The sequence below is a fragment of the Heptranchias perlo genome, chromosome 8, assembly GCF_035084215.1.
Source record: "Heptranchias perlo isolate sHepPer1 chromosome 8, sHepPer1.hap1, whole genome shotgun sequence".
In the NCBI taxonomy this organism is placed as follows: Eukaryota; Metazoa; Chordata; class Chondrichthyes; order Hexanchiformes; family Hexanchidae; genus Heptranchias; species Heptranchias perlo.
This window is the reverse complement of record NC_090332.1, coordinates 71765614-71784172: the sequence shown is the minus strand read 5'-3', so window position 1 is coordinate 71784172 and position 18559 is coordinate 71765614. Positions and strand designations below refer to the sequence as shown.

Sequence of the window (18559 nt, the reverse complement as noted above, 5' to 3'; positions counted from 1 at the left end):
CAGGTCTGAAGAATCTCTGGAAAGAAACTTAGTGTCGTTGTAGTGAGGGTAAGTTAGAGACTTGGGTTGCTGAAAGTGCGTGTGACCCAAAAAACTGGGCCAGACACTAAAAGTGGACTTAAATTTAAAAAAACAGATGGCTCATTTGAAAAATAAAGAGTCCATCCACAAAAACAGTTTAGCAGAGGGACACCATAAAAACTATCACAAACAGAACGTTGTGTTCTCTTAGAACTTTAAAATTTGTATGACCTACTTAAAGGGCTTGTTTTGCCTTTCAGACATGAGCACTGCGTCAGGTATATACCTAGGCTGTTCCACTTCAGAACGTTCACCTACTTCAGAATTTCTTTGACCCAAGAAAAACAAAAGCTCATCAGACTAAGTGATCCCCCTCTTTAGGACACTGTTCAAATCAGCATAGCAACAAAAAAAAACACCTGAGTCATCAGAAGATCACTTCAGGCTAAGTGAACGCAGAGAATATTCCAAGGACCACAGTGGGTCCAGAAAAAAATACCCTGCTGTGGATGATTTCTACCCATCTATCACAGTCTGACCATGACCTGACTTCATACTCCCCTGCCAGCCTATTCACGCTAAACCAGTCTCTATCAGCAGAAGCTGATAAAATGTACTTAATGGAGATACTTCGAAGATAGCTAAGATAGAAGCCCATGGAATCGAGGGAAAAGTACGGACTTGGTTAGGAAGTTGGCTGAGCGAAAGGCGACAGAGAGTAGGGATAATGGGAAGGTACTCACATTGACAGGATGTGACTAGTGGAGTCCCGCAGGGATCTGTCTTGGGGCCTCAATTATTCACAATATTTATTAACGACTTAGATGAAGGCATAGAAAGTCTCATATCTAAGTTTGCCGATGACACGAAGATTGGTGGCATTGTATGCAGTGTTGATGAAAACATAAAATTACAAAGCGATATTGATAGATTAGGTGAATGGGCAAAATTGTGGCAAATGGAATTCAATGTAGACAAATGTGAGGTCATCCACTTTGGATCAAAACAGGATAGAACAGGGTACTTTCTAAATGGTAAAAAGTTAAAAACAGTGGATGTCCAAAGGGACTTAAGGGTTCAGGTACATAGATCATTGAAGTGTCATGAACAGGTGCAGAAAATAATCAAGAAGGCAAATGGAATGTTGGCCTTTATATCTAGAGTACAAGGGGGCAGAAGTTATGCTGCAGCTATACAAAACCCTGGTTAGACCGCACCTGGAGTACTGTGAGCAGTTCTGGGCACCGCACCTTCGGAAGGACATATTGGCCTTGGAGGGAGTGCAGCGTAGGTTTACTAGAATGATATCCGGACTTCAAGGGTTAAGTTACGAGGAGAGATTACACAAATTGGGGTTGTATTCTCTGGAGTTTCGAAGGTTGAGGGGTGATCTGATGGAAGTTTGTAAGATATTAAGGGGAACAGATAGGGTGGATAGAGAGAAACTATTTCCGCTGGTTGGGGATTTTAGGAGTAGGGGGCACAGTCTAAAAATTAGAGCCAGACCTTTCAGGAGCGAGATTAGAAAACATTTCTACACACAAAGGGTTGTAGAAGTTTGGAACTCTCTTCCGCAAACGGCAATTGATACTAGCTCAATTGCTAAATTTAAATCTGAGATAGATAGCTTTTTGGCAACCAAAGGTATTAAGGGATATGGGCCAAAGGCAGGTATATGGAGTTGGATCACAGATCAGCCATGATCTTACCAAATGGCGGAGCAGGCAGGAGGGGCTGAATGGCCTATGTTCCTATATCCTTGTTCCACAAGGAAAAACAATTGCTTTGTAAGATCTTCCTTTGGCAACGCCAGCTCCAAAAACACAGGCAGCTGGGTCAACTTAACCAATCCTTTTCTTTGGAATTCACTTCAGTGCACTGCACGCAGCTTAGGTCTCGGTCGTTGTGCCACAACTAGACTTACCATTGGCTTTAGTGACATTTGATGCATTCTTAGTATTCACTGCGTCAAATCATTAGAATGTCATCACCCAGCAACTTGCTGTGCAGAAGAAGAATGAACCAGGTGCACTTGCCACCCATAGCAATTAGGAAAAATCACAAACATGATGATTCCTGTGCTATTGGGACCACGCAGCTATCATTTGTGAAAAGAAGTTGGACACGGTTGAATTATGTAAATTGTAGGGTTAGATAAATATTCTGCAACTATGCTTCATGTCTTCCTCCAGATCAGTTGAGAGGCAAATGTGTGTAAATTTACTGCATCTGTCGAATGAGCAGCCTGTTAAAAAGGTTGCCCTTTTGAATTTTAAATTTTGATTTCTGTTGCATGTCTTATTTCTGAACTATAATTTAGTGTGGTAAGTTTTTTTTCAAAATTAAATTAGTACTTATAAAACAATTAAAATGGTATTAGAAAAATAACATTGCAATTGTTTGTGTTCCAGTGGAAAGGAAACAAACATATTGAGATGATTGCCTTTAATCATCGCTGCTCGTTCACTAGGGAAATCTTAATTTAAAGGTCAAAAACTCCCAGAAAAGCCAGTATCATTTCCATTGGTTCACTGTCTCTACAGTCTATTTCACAGGGAAAATAAATGCTTAAAAGAAAACTGAAAATATTCTGCAGATGAGTAATGCTGTGGTAATACTTTTTACAGATATGCCACAGGCAAACGTCATCCATGTGACCCAGCTAGAGAGAGATACAATAATAGTCTGCATGGATCGTAAGTTTCCAAAACAAGATAGCTGCTTTCTTTAAAAAGTTGCTATTTTCATTCTGTCCTTTAAACAAGTACCATATTGAAAAACAAATCAAATGTTATAACTAGCTTTTTATTAAATTTAAATATTTTTTGCGTGCTTTGGTAGCTCTTTGTGCTGTATGATTCTATGAATTCTGTGGTCAAGTGGTAAGGAACTACTCTTAGCACCCACAATCAACATCAAGCATTTCTTGATCAAGTAAAGCTACTTCAACTTTACCCAATGGTATGCCTTCAAACCAACCTTGAAAGAATATAGCCCAATGTGCCAGTATGTTTTTTTTTCTATGTCCAACAGCATTTCTTTCATTTTTAAGCAATCTTTCTAAGCAAGATTAATAAATTAGTGCCAGTTCTGAATTGTAGCCAGTATTGTGCTACTGACCCAGCCCAAGAGACACTGGTTTAAGACTGCCCCAATTCATTTACTCTAGAATACTTGCACTTGACAGGGAAAACTTTCATCCTGTTAGCCTGAGTTGGATTCAAACCGAAGTCCCAGAGGTTGAAAGGACAGTGTTCTAATCCTTTGTACCACCTGTTTTTGTTTTTTTTTCTTTCTTTTTGACATTGTAGGTTTTGGTTATTTTTAAAAATCTAGCGCTGCATTTTCCAACTTCTTTCCAGGGACCTGTCTCTAAAGATATTTCTTTGATATTTAATAGTGCAACATGGGTTTAGCCTTTTAGTTATTTACATTTGCGGGAAATATTCATGTTGAGCCTCTTCCAAGGAGGTTTACCGTTAGTCCAATTGTGTCTATCTGTCACAAAAACTTACCATTTAAATAATACCCAAGATGCATTTGTTAATTTTTTAGTACTGATGGTTGTAGAACAAAACTGGCAAAATTTCGAGGACTCTTCTTCCCATTTAAATGTTGGAACGTTTGTTGCCCTTATTTGTAGATTAAACCATAGCTAGATTGAGTTTCTATAGAAAATTTATATTTGACAAAGCTCTGTTCTCCGAGCAATTGGACAAGAGATACCAGATTTTTAGGAGCTGCAAGAAATTGCAGCGTAGAAGTAATAAATTGACCTGTTCTAAGAGGATACCCTCTGTTCCTTATTCTCTGTAGGTCTGAAATTTGAAAGGTGCCCTCAGGACAGCTGTCTTTGTTGGGTAAATGGGTCCTCGATTAGTTAATTAGTAGGAAAACGTTTTTTTTTCCACAAGTACTCCTAACACTTTAATGAACTTTGTTTTTGATACTGCTGTGTCTTTGGAAATGTACCAAAACTCGTACCATTCAACTATTTATTTCTGCCACTCTGTATTTTAACATTCTAGGATGTTTAAAGATTGTAAATCTTCAAGGTAGATTGAAATCCAGCAGAAAACTGTCATCAGAGCTAACGTTCACTTTTCAAATTGAGTCGATAGGTAAGAATTTCTCTTTTAATCTTTCGTGTAAGTGAGGATTTGTTGCACTGAAACTGGGTGCTACTCAAAGTGGCAAAGTATTCATACAAACAAATTACTTACCTGTAGCTTATTAATTGGACTTGTATTGCTGCTTATGTTGCATTGTCCAACCCACAAGTTAATATCTACATGAGCCTATTTTTACCAAAATACATCACTTTGAGTTGTTTAATAATTCTGTTCAAAAAATTTTCAACATGAATGAATCATCTTAATTATGAACAGTAAACGAATTAAACATGGAATCCTATTTTTATTCCCAGCATTAATGTACTCCTAAATCAATCTCCTGCATGGGGAAAATTCAGACACAATGCTGGATTCACTCAGTTTTGTCCACTGCATCTTCTGCATACCACCTGCAGCATCCAAATGTACCTACTGAAATCATGCAGCTCAGGTCTGCACTCAACAGTTCAGCCAGTTCTGTCTCTGGTTGAAATGTTGAGTGCAGATCTGAGCTACATGTATCCAGCAGCTACAATATTTTAAATTGCGTTTTGGAACGTACAGTTTTGATCAGTTCTGTTCAGAACAAAGGCAGAAGAAAATGAAGATGAGCAGAAGGCCCATCAGTGATTGTAGTACAACAGTTTTGGGTCATCTCAAAACAGGCACTTTTTGATTATTACGTGAAGGATACACATGAAGAGTGGAATGAGAATAGTATTGACGGTAATGTGTATTTCATGCTTTGTTTATAGTGAGAACAAATACTGTAATCCAAGTTTTGTATGCAAGTACATATAGATTGAGTTAGCTTACTTGTTTGCACAGGTTAAGGTGCTCCATGGATAGATCATAGAATGGTTACAGCACAGAAGGAGGCCATTTGGCCCATCAAGCCCATGCCAGCTCTTAGTAAGACCAATCTAGTTAGTCTCATTCCCCTGCTCTTTCCCCGTAGTCCTGCAAATCTTTTCCCTTGAAGTATTTACCCAATTTTTGAAAGCCACGATTGAATCTGCATCCTCCACCCTTTCAAACAGCAAATTTCAGATCATAACTACTCGCTGCATAAAAAAGTTTTTCCTCATGTCGCCTTTGGTTCTTTTGCCAATCACCTTAAATTTGTGTCTTCTGATTCTCGACCCTTCCCAATGGAAACAGTTTCTCTTTATTTACTTTATCTAAACCTTTCATAGTTTTGAACACTTCTATCAAATCTCTTCTCAACCTTCTCTGCTCTAAGGAGAACAACCCCAGCTTCTCCAGTCTATCCACGTAACTGAAGTCCCTCATCCTTGGAACCATTCTAGTAAATCTTTTCTGCACCCTCTCCAAGGCCTTCACATCCTTCCCAAAGTGCAGTGCCCAGAATTGGACATAATACTCCAGTTGTGGTCAATCCAGTGTTTTATAAAGGTTCTACATAACTTCCTTGCATTTGTACTCTCTGCCTCTGTTTATAAAGCCCAGGATCCCGTATGCTTTTTAACCACTTTTTTCATCCTGTCCTGCCACCTTCAAAGATTTGTGCACATATACCCCCAGGTGTCTCTGTTCCTGCATCCCCTTGAGAATTGGACCATTTAGTTTATATTGCTTCTCCTCGTTCTTCCTGCCGAAATGTATTACTTCTCTGCGTTAAATTTCTGCCATGTATCTGCCCATTCCACCAGCCTGTTCTATGTCCTCCTGAAGTCTATTACTATCCTTCTTACTGTTCACTACACTTGCAAGTTTTGTGTTATCTGCAGGTTTTGAAATTGTGCTCTGTACACCCAAGTCCAAGTCATTTAATATATATCAAAAAAAGCAGTGGTCCTACCCTGGGGAACACCACTGTATACCTTCCTCCAGTCCAAAAAGCAACCGTTCACCACTACTCTGTTTCCTGTCACTTAGCCAACTCCGTAATCATGCTGCCACTGCCCCTTTTACTCCTGGGCTTCAATTTTGCTAACAAGCCTATTATGTGGCACTTTATGTGGCAGGTGGAATACAGATAATGCAGTGGGTAGAACAGAATGAATCCAGAACTGTCTGAATTTATCCTAATGTGAAATTAATTTGAGTACGTTTATACTCTGAATGAAGGGTTGATTTTGTGCACAATCTGATGCCTATTTGCAATGTAGTAGGGCATCAGCCCAGCAGTAGCATAAGCTAGTCTTAAAATAGTAGCTGGGCGCTTTGTGGAAATTGACAGCTGAATTTAGTAACCAGGGTGTGAATAGGGTTAGTGAATTGAAATGGACAATAATTGTATGCACTTGCTTTTCCTAATAGTATAACAATGGAATTTTAACAACAGACCTTATGATAGAGTGCTTTCAGTCTAAATTTCATTTATTATGCATGTCCCCTCCCTCCATTCGACCTTGGGTGGCATAGCCTTCAGCTATTTCAGCCCTACAATCTGGAGGTCATTTCAGGTTACAATAAAACAAATCAATTCGCTATAATTGTTTGAAATTCATTCTGGCACAGAAATATATTTTATTATTCTGTTCATGCTGCAAGAGATCTCATTTCTTTTGTTTATCTTTGGCCCCATCTGGCTTAACAGACACCTTCGGTATTCAACGCAAAAGACAGTTTGTGCATTGGACTCCAGGGCAAGATCTGTGGCTTTTAGCATTTTTCTTTGCAGGTGGTATGGCAGTGTTTAGTATCATTCCTAATGTACTGTTTTGGTACTGGACCAGCAACCCAGAAGTTGAGAGTTCAAATCCAACCTTGGCAACTTGTGAAATTGAATTCAGTGAATCTGGTCAGTTATAGTGTAACACCAGAAAAATAACTACGAAAGCTGTTGGATTATCATAAAAGCCCAACTTTACTTGGACACAGGTTCCTGTACACCTTTCCTCGATTTCCCCAATCCCATGTTTAATACAAATTAAAGTTATCCTGCTTATCCTCCGATTGGCCCAGTAAACATTGGTTTTCAGACATACTGGCAGTTAGCAGGTTCCCTCGTGACGATCAAATATTACACCTGAACCCAAAAATGTTCCAATTGACAGCCTGGCTGTTGAAAAGCAACAAATTTAGATCAGCTCCTTCAAGCTGCCCACTAATAGGACATAACACAACATTGAAAAAGTTTATCTTGTGGTGTTCTTAAAAAGTCGGTTAGTTCTTTTGCATATGTAGGCCCTGGTGTGGGTAGCTTCACCATTTTTTCAAAATGCAGTTCTGTTCAAGTTCACATTGCAGCTAGTTCAGTCTTTCAAAAACCTAAACATAAATGTTTTATTTGTTGAAACTTAATAGTTAATGGCATTTTGGATTTGAATTGTTTTATGACTGATCTTGCTAGCTGAAACTCAGCAGACAATAATTTGCATTTCCCTTTTTCCCCTTTTATTAGTTTGTTTACAGGATAGTGTGCTTGCTTTCTGGAAACATGGAATGCAGGGAAGAAGCTTTAAGTCAAATGAGGTAAATTGAAACAAATATTCTCGTCTGTAACTTCTATTTGTATTGCACCTGACCTTTTGAGTTTTTGATTGAAAATAATGTGGCATTTCAAACTTATTATAAATGGAAGCTCGAGTCACTTTCAATAGTATTCAGTTAACATCTTTAAACTTTGTAGCCTGTTCTGCAATTACCAGTGATCTCCCAGTGAGCACAATATTTATCTATTGGATGTGCTTTTATTGGATATATTTACTTCCTTATACATATTAATCACAAAGAATAGTATAATACATTAAAATAATGAGTTGCTAAATTTGCTGATGACACAAAGGTAGGTAGGAAAGTAAGTTGTGAAGAAGACATAAGGAATCTGCAAAGGCATATGGATATGTTAAGTGAGTGGGCAAAAATTCGGCAGATGGAGTATAATGTGGGAAAATGTGAACTTGTCCACTTTGGCAGGTGGAATAGAAAAGCAGTATATTACTTAAATGGAGAGAGATTGCAGAACTCTGAGGTACAGAGGGATCTGGGTGTCCTAGTACATGAATCACAAAAAGTTAGTATGCAGGTACAGCAAGTGATTAGGAAGGCAAATGGAATGTTGTCATTTATTGCAAGGGGAATGGAATATAAAAGTAGAGATGTTTTGCTACAGTTGTACAGGGCATTGGTGAGACCGCATCTAGAATACTGTGTGCAGTTTTGGTCGTCTCATTTAAGAAAGGACATAATTGCTTTGGAGGCAGTTCAGAGGAGATTCACTCGACTGATTCCTGGGATGAGGGGGCTATCTTATGAGGAAAGGTTGGGCCTGTATACACTGGAGTTTAGAAAAATGAGAGGTGATCTTATTGAAACATATAAGATCCTGAGGGGACTAGAAGGGGTAGATGCTATGGGGAAGTTTCCCTTTGTGGGAGAGACTAGAACTAGGGGCCACAGTTTAAAAATAAGGGGTCTCCCATTTAAGACGGAAATGAGGAGAAATTTTTTCTCTGAGGTAGTGAGTCTGTGGAACTCCCTTCCCCAGAGGGAGGGTCATTGAATATTTTTAAGGTTGAGTTAGATAGATTCCTGATTAACAAAGTAGTCAAAGGTTACAATAGGTAGACGGGAAAGTAGAGTTGAGGTCACAATCAGATCAGCCATGATCTTATCAAATGGCAAAGCAGGCTGGAGGGGCTGAATGGCCTACTCCTGCTCTTAATTTGTACGTTTGTAGAACACTCACTCTCATACTGGTCACCTCACTTTGGATTGCTTTACAGTGTAAAGCATCTTGCATCTGTACTCGATACATTCTCAGACTTGATTTTGTACTTTAAGAATGGTAGAGTATTGAGGATGGGTAGAGTAATGGGGAAGAAACAGATGCTCATTAACTCCAATGCTTACTAAGTAGTCAGGTGCGTTCTATACGAACAGTTTAGTTAATATATGTTACAAGTGTATTGCTGTTAATTCTGAAAAATTATTTTTCTAGATTACACAAGAAATATGTGATAATTCAAGAATCTTCAAACTTTTAGGCTCTGACAGGTTAGTAGGGCGTAGACGTGTAATAATGCTGCAAAAACATTTTACACATTCTGTATTTCAAAATAATTTAGATGTACACCAAATCTGAACCTACTTCAGAACAGGTTTTCATTTTACTTTTGGGGTGGAGTGAGGATTTCTCTTCGTGCATTTTTTTTTAAGAACGTAAGTTTTCCTTCTACTGTCGTGTAGTGAAAAAAGCCTAAAGAAACAGGGTGGGGTTGGGTTATATTTAATACATTGTAGATTTTGGTATTGTACAAGTTCAGTGTGCTGCAGGAACAGACAATCCAGATGTGTGGATGAGCAAAATTAAAATAATACAGTGGAAAGAAATGAGAGGCGGGGGTTATTTTTGAAAACAAGATTTAGAGAGGGCATATAATTTATTTGAGTTCATTTAAAAGTAAATTAATACTACGTTAATATTTGCACTGTCTTGAGTTGGTGCAATTAAGCTCTCAGAACATGTAGTCCATGACATTCCTTAGTCAACCTGTCAAGGGGTATACTTTGGTGATGTAGGAAGGTGGTGCCATAATCACATGAACTGGTCATGACCTGTGGACTCATCCCTTAATTGAAGCCTGGTGGTCAAGGTCAATTGAGATTGGGATTTTAACAGTTATTTTAATTAGTATACAATTCTAACAAAACGATTAGGTTGCCCAGGATTTTTTGTTCTCCCTTCCTCTGCTGAAGACCTTGATGGTATGGCTGCATGGGCGCAGCGCACCCTCAAGTAATTGTAGTTCTTTACGTATGAGCCTAAGAAAGTCATGTCCGGTTGTTCGACTCCAGAAGGTACCAGAAATAATCCTGTCTTCATCCAACATCCACACTTGTGCCATTTTCCACCAGGGGTTACTGGATAGCAGCTAGTAAGAATCTTTGTTTTTTTTTCCTTTCTCTCCTCGCCCATCGGGCTTGGAGATGCTGTGACCAATTGCTATGCTGTCACTGTTGTCCTACTTGAGATATTTGTAAACAATTTTACAACACCAAGTTTATAGTCCAGCAATTTTATTTTAAATTCACAAGCTTTCGGAGGCTTCCTCCTTCCTCAGGTGAATGTTGTTGGAAATGAAATCCTCGAAATGAAATCGCATTTATAATTCACAGAACAATGCTTGGTGATTACAGACAGTTTTTTCAACTGCCCGTTGCCAAGGCAATCAGTGTGCAGACAGACAGGTGTTACCTGCAAGGTCTCCGAATATACAAATCACCAAAAAAAAAACCCAAAAAAAACCAAAAAAAAACAGAGATAGAGAGGTAGAAACATAGAAAAGACAGCAACTGACCCGTTATATTAAAAACAGATAACATTTGTTCGCTGGTGGGGTAACGTGTAGCGTGACATGAACCCAAGATCCCGGTTGAGGCCGTCCTCATGGGTGCGGAACTTGGCTATCAATTTCTGCTCGACGATTTTGCGTTGTCGTGTGTCTCGAAGGCCGCCTTGGAGTACGCTTACCCGAAGGTCGGTGGCTGAATGTCCTTGACTGCTGAAGTGTTCCCCGACTGGGAGGGAACCCTCCTGTTTGGTGATTGTTGCGCGGTGTCCATTCATCCGTTGTCGCAGCGTCTGCATGGTCTCGCCAATGTACCATGCTCTGGGGCATCCTTTCCTGCAACGTATGAGGTAGACAACGTTGGCCGAGTCACAGGAGTATGAACCATGCACCTGGTGGGTGGTGTCCTCTCGTGTGATGGTGGTATCTGTGTCGATGATCTGGCATGTCTTGCAGGGGTTACCATGGCAGGGTTGTGTGGTGGCGTGGACGCTGTTCTCTTGAAAGCTGGGTAATTTGCTGCGAACGATGGTCTGTTTGAGGTTGGGTGGCTGTTTAAAGGCGAGTAGTGGAGGTGTGGGGATGGCCATAGCGAGGTGTTCGTCGTCATTGATGACATGTTGAAGGCTGCGGAGAACATGGCGTAGTTTCTCCGCTCCGGGGAAGTACTGGACGACAAAGGGTACTCTGTTGGTCTCCTGAGGAGGTCTATGCGATTTTTCGCTGTGGCCCGTCGGAACTGTCGATCGATGAGTCGAGCGTCATATCCCGTTCTTACTAGGGCGTCTTTCAGCGTCTGTAGGTGTCCATCGCGTTCCTCCTCATCTGAGCAGACCCTGTGTATTCGCAGGGCCTGTCCATAGGGGATGGCCTCTTTGACGTGGTTAGGGTGGAAGCTGGAAAAGTGGAGCATCGTGAGGTTGTCCAAGCATTGTTCTGTGAATTATAAATGCGATCACCAAGCATTGTTCTGTGAATTATAAATGCGATTTCATTTCGAGGATTTCATTTCCAACAACGTTCACCTGAGGAAGGAGGAAGCCTCCGAAAGCTTGTGAATTTAAAATAAAATTGCTGGACTATAACTTGGTGTTGTACAATTGTCAACCCCAGTCCATCACCGGCATCTCCACATCATGGCTACTTGAGATATGCATACTCAGCACACGTGGGGGATTGAATCCAGGATCTTCCCAGTCTGCAGAGCTCATTGCCACTGTGTCTTTGAGGAGCTGCACTTATTTAGCTGTAATCTTTTCATTGGGATTTGATTTGGATGCTGATTCAATAAAGAACAAAGACTTATTAAATATGTTCTTTTTCTTGTAGGGTAGTGGTGCTGGAAAGTAGACCAACAGACAACCCAACAGCCAACAGCAACTTGTACATCTTGGCTGGCCATGAAAACAGCTACTAATTGCCATCAGATTTTTGCATGGGAGTGAGCATAGACTGCATACATAGAAAATACACTACTGCTTTCTTCAGCATTGAAGAATGTTTGAGATTGTTCAGAAGCCACAGTACCGTCTATTTGTCATAGACAAAACTAATCAATGTTTTATTTATTGTGGCATGAAACCTATGTGGAGGACATTTTAAGTGCCACAACCACCTTAATTTCATAATGCTACACAAGTGCTTGGTTTACCATATGTAATCTATGTACATAAATGTGTAGTTTTTTTTCAGTACGTACTTCATATTGTTGAAGACACACACTATAACTCTTAATGTAGATAGTAGTGCATATGATGTACAGGTAAGTATCTTTACTGTACAGATGTGTAAAGGTTTGCATGATGCAAAACTTAATTTGGGTACTGCTTTTAAGGAATTATTTGGGTTTTACTTTATTCAGTTGAGATTAGTATATATTTTGCAGCAAGAAATGAGCAGTATACCCATGTAATCATCTGACTAACACTGTTGTATTTTAAAGTGTAATTTAGTAATTTGGATATGAATTGGAATAATCTTGAAGGGTTGTAATCCAAACCTTCATTCATTTGTATGCTTGTTGGTTTTAACAGTTTTGTTGCAAGTACACTGGTATTAAGTTTGCACAATAATAATGTTGATAAAATGTGATGTATTCTACTCGCGTAGTTAAGTGGTGAACTGTGGGGCATCAATTTGGATTTAATTGTCCCATTTTCAAGAGTAGCAGAAAAGTGCTGTCGTTTATATATCATGTTTAAAACACACAAAAAAATTGGGTTGGCCAACTTTTACTATCCTGGTAACATCTGGATTTTACTTGGTATAAAGTAAATATGTTAGCCTTTCTCTGCTCTCAAGTCATGTTGCCCCATACTGGTAAGACTCCAAAAGCAAATACGATTGTATTTTTTTGTATATGGAAAATGAAAACACTGTAAAAAGCTTAAACTAACTAAGGTACCAACATGCAAAATGTTCAGAAAGTCTTGGTTCATAAAATTACACGCAACTTTTGATGTAATACTATACCATTGCATTAATATCACTTGGCAATACATTTTAAGCTGCCAATAACTTTTGTAACTAAAAACAAGGACTTGACTTTTCTAAATGGTAGGGGTTTGAAACATCCCATTTCAGTTTTATCAATTCTGTTCTTTGTGTAAGCCTCATTATGCCAAATCTACATACATACTTCAGCATTTCTCCCCAAACTGTTGTATGCTTCTTTACACATAGCAAAAGTTAGTTAAGTGTTTCTACCTCATGTAGATACTATTTTTGTGAGAAACACTCAGCACAAAAGCATTATTGGTATTAGAGATTTTCTTCTGATTCAGTCAAGTTGCAGTACCTAATATTTGTATAAAGTATCAACATAATTGCACATACGGGCTTGTTACTTTTTTATACATTTCCATGTTTTCATTTGGTTATGGTCATTGGGAACAAAATGTTTTGATTTGTGTTGATTAGCCAAAATACTGACATGATCCATTCAGATGTTTTCTGTTATGTATATACTGTAAAATAAATTTGAAGGGTTTACATTTAAGGTTTCCTTTGAAAGTATGCTGGTCTGAAATAATTTTTATATTAACTTTGTTGCTTCTAACAATGCTCGACTTTTCTTTTTGCTAAAAGCCAATTGTGCCCCAATTACTGCCCTGGTTCAGGTCAGCTAACACAATACAAACTTGGGATCTTGTCTGTATTGCTCAGTAACTGTACCATGCAGTGTATTCACCCACTAAGCCATCAAATAACCTTTGTACTCTTTTTATAATGTGGGTCTTTGTGCGATAATCCACATCCCTGCTCCACCCCCAGCTGTCTGTAGTGCAGTGATGTCATGATTAGACATCTTGAGTGTAACCCTTAAGAAAGGAAAAGTTTAAATTCAATTCAACAGTTTACATTTTAATACAGAATAATAGAATCTACTTTTTCTCAGGGTGAGTGGTATTCATTTCAACAAGTTGTAACTCGAAGAAATATGAACAGTGCAGTGGAGATTTAAATATTTGCAGCTTGTAGAAAATTTTTTCATACTTGTATTGGGCTGCAGCAAACACAAATACTGTTTTATATAACCTTAATTTAGCTATGTTTAATGTGATGCTTTCTGGAAAATCTATAGTGGAAAAACATTTTGCTTCCTACCAAAAGTGGTAAATGGACTGCAGTACGTAGCATCTTCTAAAGAACCCCTGAAACACATTTTTGCTTTAAACAATTATTTTGGCATTACCTCTTTTTTAAAAAAAAAATAAAAACACAAGGTTCAAACAGGAATTGCCATTCAGGCCAAATACCTCGCCTGTGATGTAGCTTCATGTAACAAAGACAGTTGTCATTCTTTTATGATTTATCTATGTTCCAGGCTGAAACCAAAAATTATTTTTTCCATTTGAAAATGCAATATAGGATACACCATGCAACTGTTACATATGGACTTGCTGTTTGTTTGTGATTAAGAATTGACATTGCACTTTAAAAACATATTTAAAGTTTTCTCATGACATTTCATACAGTTTCTGTATGCCTGAAAAAGCTCTGAGGAAGTCCACAAGAGTATGTTAGTAGCTTTTAAATGCAAAACATTCATTCCAACCGCCACATGGTGTTGGAATTCTTGCATTCCTACAATCATCAGCTTTCAAAGCCTAAGTTTGGCATCACCAAACCATTACTACTTGATTAAGCTTGTCTTCAATCTTACTGTTTTCAACCTTAAAGGGGTCATGCAGTATGGGCCATGGCCCTTCAATGTTTGTCAGTTTTTAAAAAATCTATATAGATAGAGACGCTTTGTAAAGTTGCCAGACAAAACATACATTCTTCTTCATTCATTGAACCTCTATACAAACAGACAATTATCCCACTCGAGGAGAGGGGATATCACCAAGGAACACAGTCTATTTAATAACTTCCTACCATTTGTGATCAGTTCTGGTAAGTGTGCCTGTGCTGAGTACTTTACCTCCTCTCACCATCGGCAGATCATTGTTGTCTCCCACATTGGGAAAGATCAAGTTGCGTATTCTTGTGCTGGTTGTTTAAGGCAGGGAGTAGCTGGGCCACACGGATCAGGAAGATGTAAGACCTCAACTCCTGGTTTCTGCTGACTTTGCTGCTATCATACAGGGTTGTAATAGGAGAGTTGCAAATAGTCTTTTCCCCTATGTTATAGAGGAGACAATCCGATATGGTTCACCCCCTCCCCACCCCAATCATTATCCACTGACCCCCACTGGAAGTACATGTGTGGATGTCAGGTGAGGATACAGTTGGACTCAGTTGTGTTGCCTGCAGTAAAATAGCCTGGCAACACTAACTGCCTCGGCTCCCACAGGCGGAATGAACAAGGAGGGCCATTGGAACAGGTGGAATCCACATCTCAGCGGGGGGTCAACATCTATAGGAGGGAGAGGAGGAAAAAATTCAGTGTCATTTATTCATTTTTTACATTCCAGTTTTCCCTGTAGTCTGCCAACACGAGTGGAATCGTATCCCAGCAAGAGTCAGCGCTTTCAGAAAAGAGGGAAAAGAAAACTCTTTAGTTCACAGAGATGTCTTACAATGTGCCAGTGTCATCTTGTACTAATCGATATTGACTGCACATTAGTATTAGCCTACCTCAGTCATATCACTTCTATTCGGCCCATGCCTTTGGTAATACTGGCTTCAAGTTTCAAAATCTGTAAATGTCATGGATTCCTTGCAATTACTGACTCATATCAGGAAGTGTGAAGTCTGCTTGAAACTTGGCATAAGGGCTTCCATGTGATCAAGACAGTTGCTGAAGGTGTTGGTTATAAAGATAGCAAAGCTTTATTCCTCCAATTGCAATGAGACATCAGGTTCTAGATGCAGAACCATTCCTCCACTCAAACAAAAATAGGATATTGAATTTTCCAGAATGTCCCGCCAAATCAAATTCCACATCATTTATAATCAAGAAAGTATTGATGTCCTTTAATTACTTAAGTACTCTTTTGGCTGGTAAAGAATCTACTGGGCTTGAGGCCGCCTTCGCCTTCTGTCACCTTCACTTCCATGCCCATTTCTTTGGCCTGGAATCTTCCCCCTGCACCGCAGATCCCTTTCTCCCATCTTCAGAATTCAAAGTCTACCTGGACCCCTCTCTCTGGCCTCTTACCTCTCCATCTTTTAATTGGGAACTGCCAGTGTGACATCAATCGTCTCAATTTCTCTACTCCCCTTACATTAACCTACCTCCCTCTGAACTTGCAGCACTCTTCTATCAGGTCCAACCCTGACATTGTCATTAAACCTGCTGACAAGGGTGGCGGCGTTGTTGTTTGGAAGGCTGGACGCCAACTAACTGACACCTCCTCCTACCTCTCCCTGGACCATGACCCCACTGTCGAACATCAAGCCATCGTTTCCCAGACCTCACCTCTGGAGATGATCTCCCCTTCCCCATCCCCCGACCAGCTTCCAACCTCATAGTCCCCCAACCCCGCACAGCTCATTTCTACCACTTTCCCAAGATCCACAAATAGGACTGCCCTGGTAGACACATCGTTTCAGCCTGTTCTTGCCCCACAGAACTTATTTCTTCCTATCTCGACTTTTTTCTCCTTGTCCAATCTCTTCCAAACTACATCCGTGACTCTTCCAACGCCCTCCGCCACTTTAACAGTTTCCTGGCCATAACTGTCTCCTTTTCACCATGGATGTCCAGTCCCTTTACACCTCCATCCCCCACCAGCCTGCTTCAAGGCTTCTTCCTTGAACGGAGGCCCAATCATTCCCCATCCACCACCATCACCCTCCTCCGCCTGGCTGCTCTTACATTGAACAACTTCTCCTTTGATTCCACTTACCTCCTCCAAATAAAATATGTCACTACGGGAACCCATAGGTGTCCTAGCTATGCCTGTCTTTTTGTGGGAAACGTGGAACATTCTTTTCTCCAGTCTGACTCGGGTCCCCTCCCTCACCTTTTCCGGTACATTGATGACTATCGGTGCCGCTTCCTCCTCTCGCACTGAACTGCAAAATTTCATCAACTATGCTTCCAATTTTCACCCCTCCGTCGCCTTCACATGGTCCATCTCCGACACTTCCCTTCCCTTCCTCGTCTTCTCCCTCTCCATTTCTGGGGATAGGCTGTCAATCAATATCCACTATAAGCCCACCAACTCCCATGGCTACCTTGATTACACTACTTCTCACCCTGCTTCCTGTAAGGACTCTATTCCATTCTCCCAGTTTCTCAGTCTCTGTCGCATCTGTTCTAACAATGCCACCTTTTTAACACCAGTGCTTCTGATATGTCTTCCTTTTTCTTCAACTGAGGATTCCCCTCCACTGTGGTTGACAGGGCCCTCAATCGTGTCTGTCCATTTCCCGCACTACTGCCCTCACCACTTCCCCTCCCAGTACCACGATAGGGTCTCCCTTGTCCTCGCCTTCTACCCCACCAGTCTCCATATCGTCCGCCATTTCCGCCACCTCCACCGGGATGCCACCACCAAATACATTTTCCCCGCCCCTTTTAGCATTCCAAAGGGAACGTTCCCTCCGCAACACCTTGGTCCACTCTTCTATCCCCCTCAACACCCACTCTCCTCCCCACGGCACCTTCTCTTTTGACTGCAGGAGATGCAACACCTGCCCTTTCACCTCCTCTCCCATCATCCAAGGCCCCAAACACACCTTCCTGATGAAACAACGATATACTTGGTACTTCTTTCAACTTAGTATACTGTATTCACTGCTCAGGACACAGTCTCCTCTACAATTGGGGAGACCAAACACCGATTGGGTAATTGCTTTGCTGAACATGTCCATTCAGTCCGCAAGCGTGATCCTGAGCTTCCGGTTGCTTGCCATTTTAATTCTCCATCTCACTCCCACTCTTGACTTCTCTGTCCTCTGCCTCCTACACTGTTCCAATGAAGCTCAACGAAAGCTTGAGGAACAGCACCTCCTCTTTCGATTAGGCACTTTACAACCTTCCCAACTCAACATTGATTTCAATAACTTCAGATCATAACCACTGCTCCCATTTTTTTGGACAGCAGGTGCTGGTAGTGGTTCTGCTGTTGCCATTCACTGCTCTCTAGACTCATCTTTTGTTTACTTGTCCTGTTACCACCCCCTTTGCTTTGCACCATCATCCCTTTTATTATTTAATCACTCCTGCCCTCCATCCTATCTCAGATCCTTCCCTTTTGTTCTTTCCTCCCCTCCCCTTTCCCTGGCTCTGTACTTGTTTAACAACTGTTAAATCTTTACTCCTTCCAGTTCTGACGAAAGGGTCTCATCTCCACAGATGCTGCCTGACTTAGAACATAAGAAATAGGAGCAGGAGTAGGCCATACGGCCCCTCGAGTCTGCTCCGCCATTCAATCAGATCATGGCTGATCTTCGACCTCAATTCCACTTTCCCACCCGATCCTCATATCCCTTGATTCCCCCAGAGTCCAAAAATCTATCCATCTCAGCCTTGAATATATTCAATGACTCAGCATCCACAGCCCTCTGGGGTAGAGAACTCCAAAAATTCACAACCCTCTGTGTGAAGAAATCCCTCCTCATCTCAGTCTTGAATGGCCTCCCCCTTATCCTGCAATTATGGCCCTAGTTCTAGACTCTAGCCAGGGGAAACAATCTCTCAGCATCTACCCTGTCAAGCCCCCTCATAATCTTATGTTTCAATGAGACCCCCTCTCATTCTTCTAAATTCCA

At 40.5% G+C, this 18559-nt stretch overlaps 1 protein-coding gene across 5 annotated transcripts in view; it reads left to right on the top strand.

Annotated features, from left to right (window-relative positions):
• The window catches only part of LOC137324685 (mitogen-activated protein kinase kinase kinase kinase 3), a 233859-nt gene extending 220468 nt beyond the window's left edge, over nt 1–13391 (top strand). For all 5 annotated transcript variants that reach the window (XM_067989274.1, XM_067989272.1, XM_067989275.1 and 2 more), the window contains 5 exons: nt 2649–2717; nt 4050–4142; nt 7504–7574; nt 9043–9098; nt 11723–13391. In XM_067989274.1, coding sequence (XP_067845375.1) covers nt 2649–2717; nt 4050–4142; nt 7504–7574; nt 9043–9098; nt 11723–11810 — 377 coding nt within the window. In that variant the 3' untranslated portion in view covers nt 11811–13391. The remainder of the gene's footprint in view (nt 1–2648; nt 2718–4049; nt 4143–7503; nt 7575–9042; nt 9099–11722) is intronic.
• The last annotated feature ends 5168 nt before the right edge of the window (nt 13392–18559 follow it).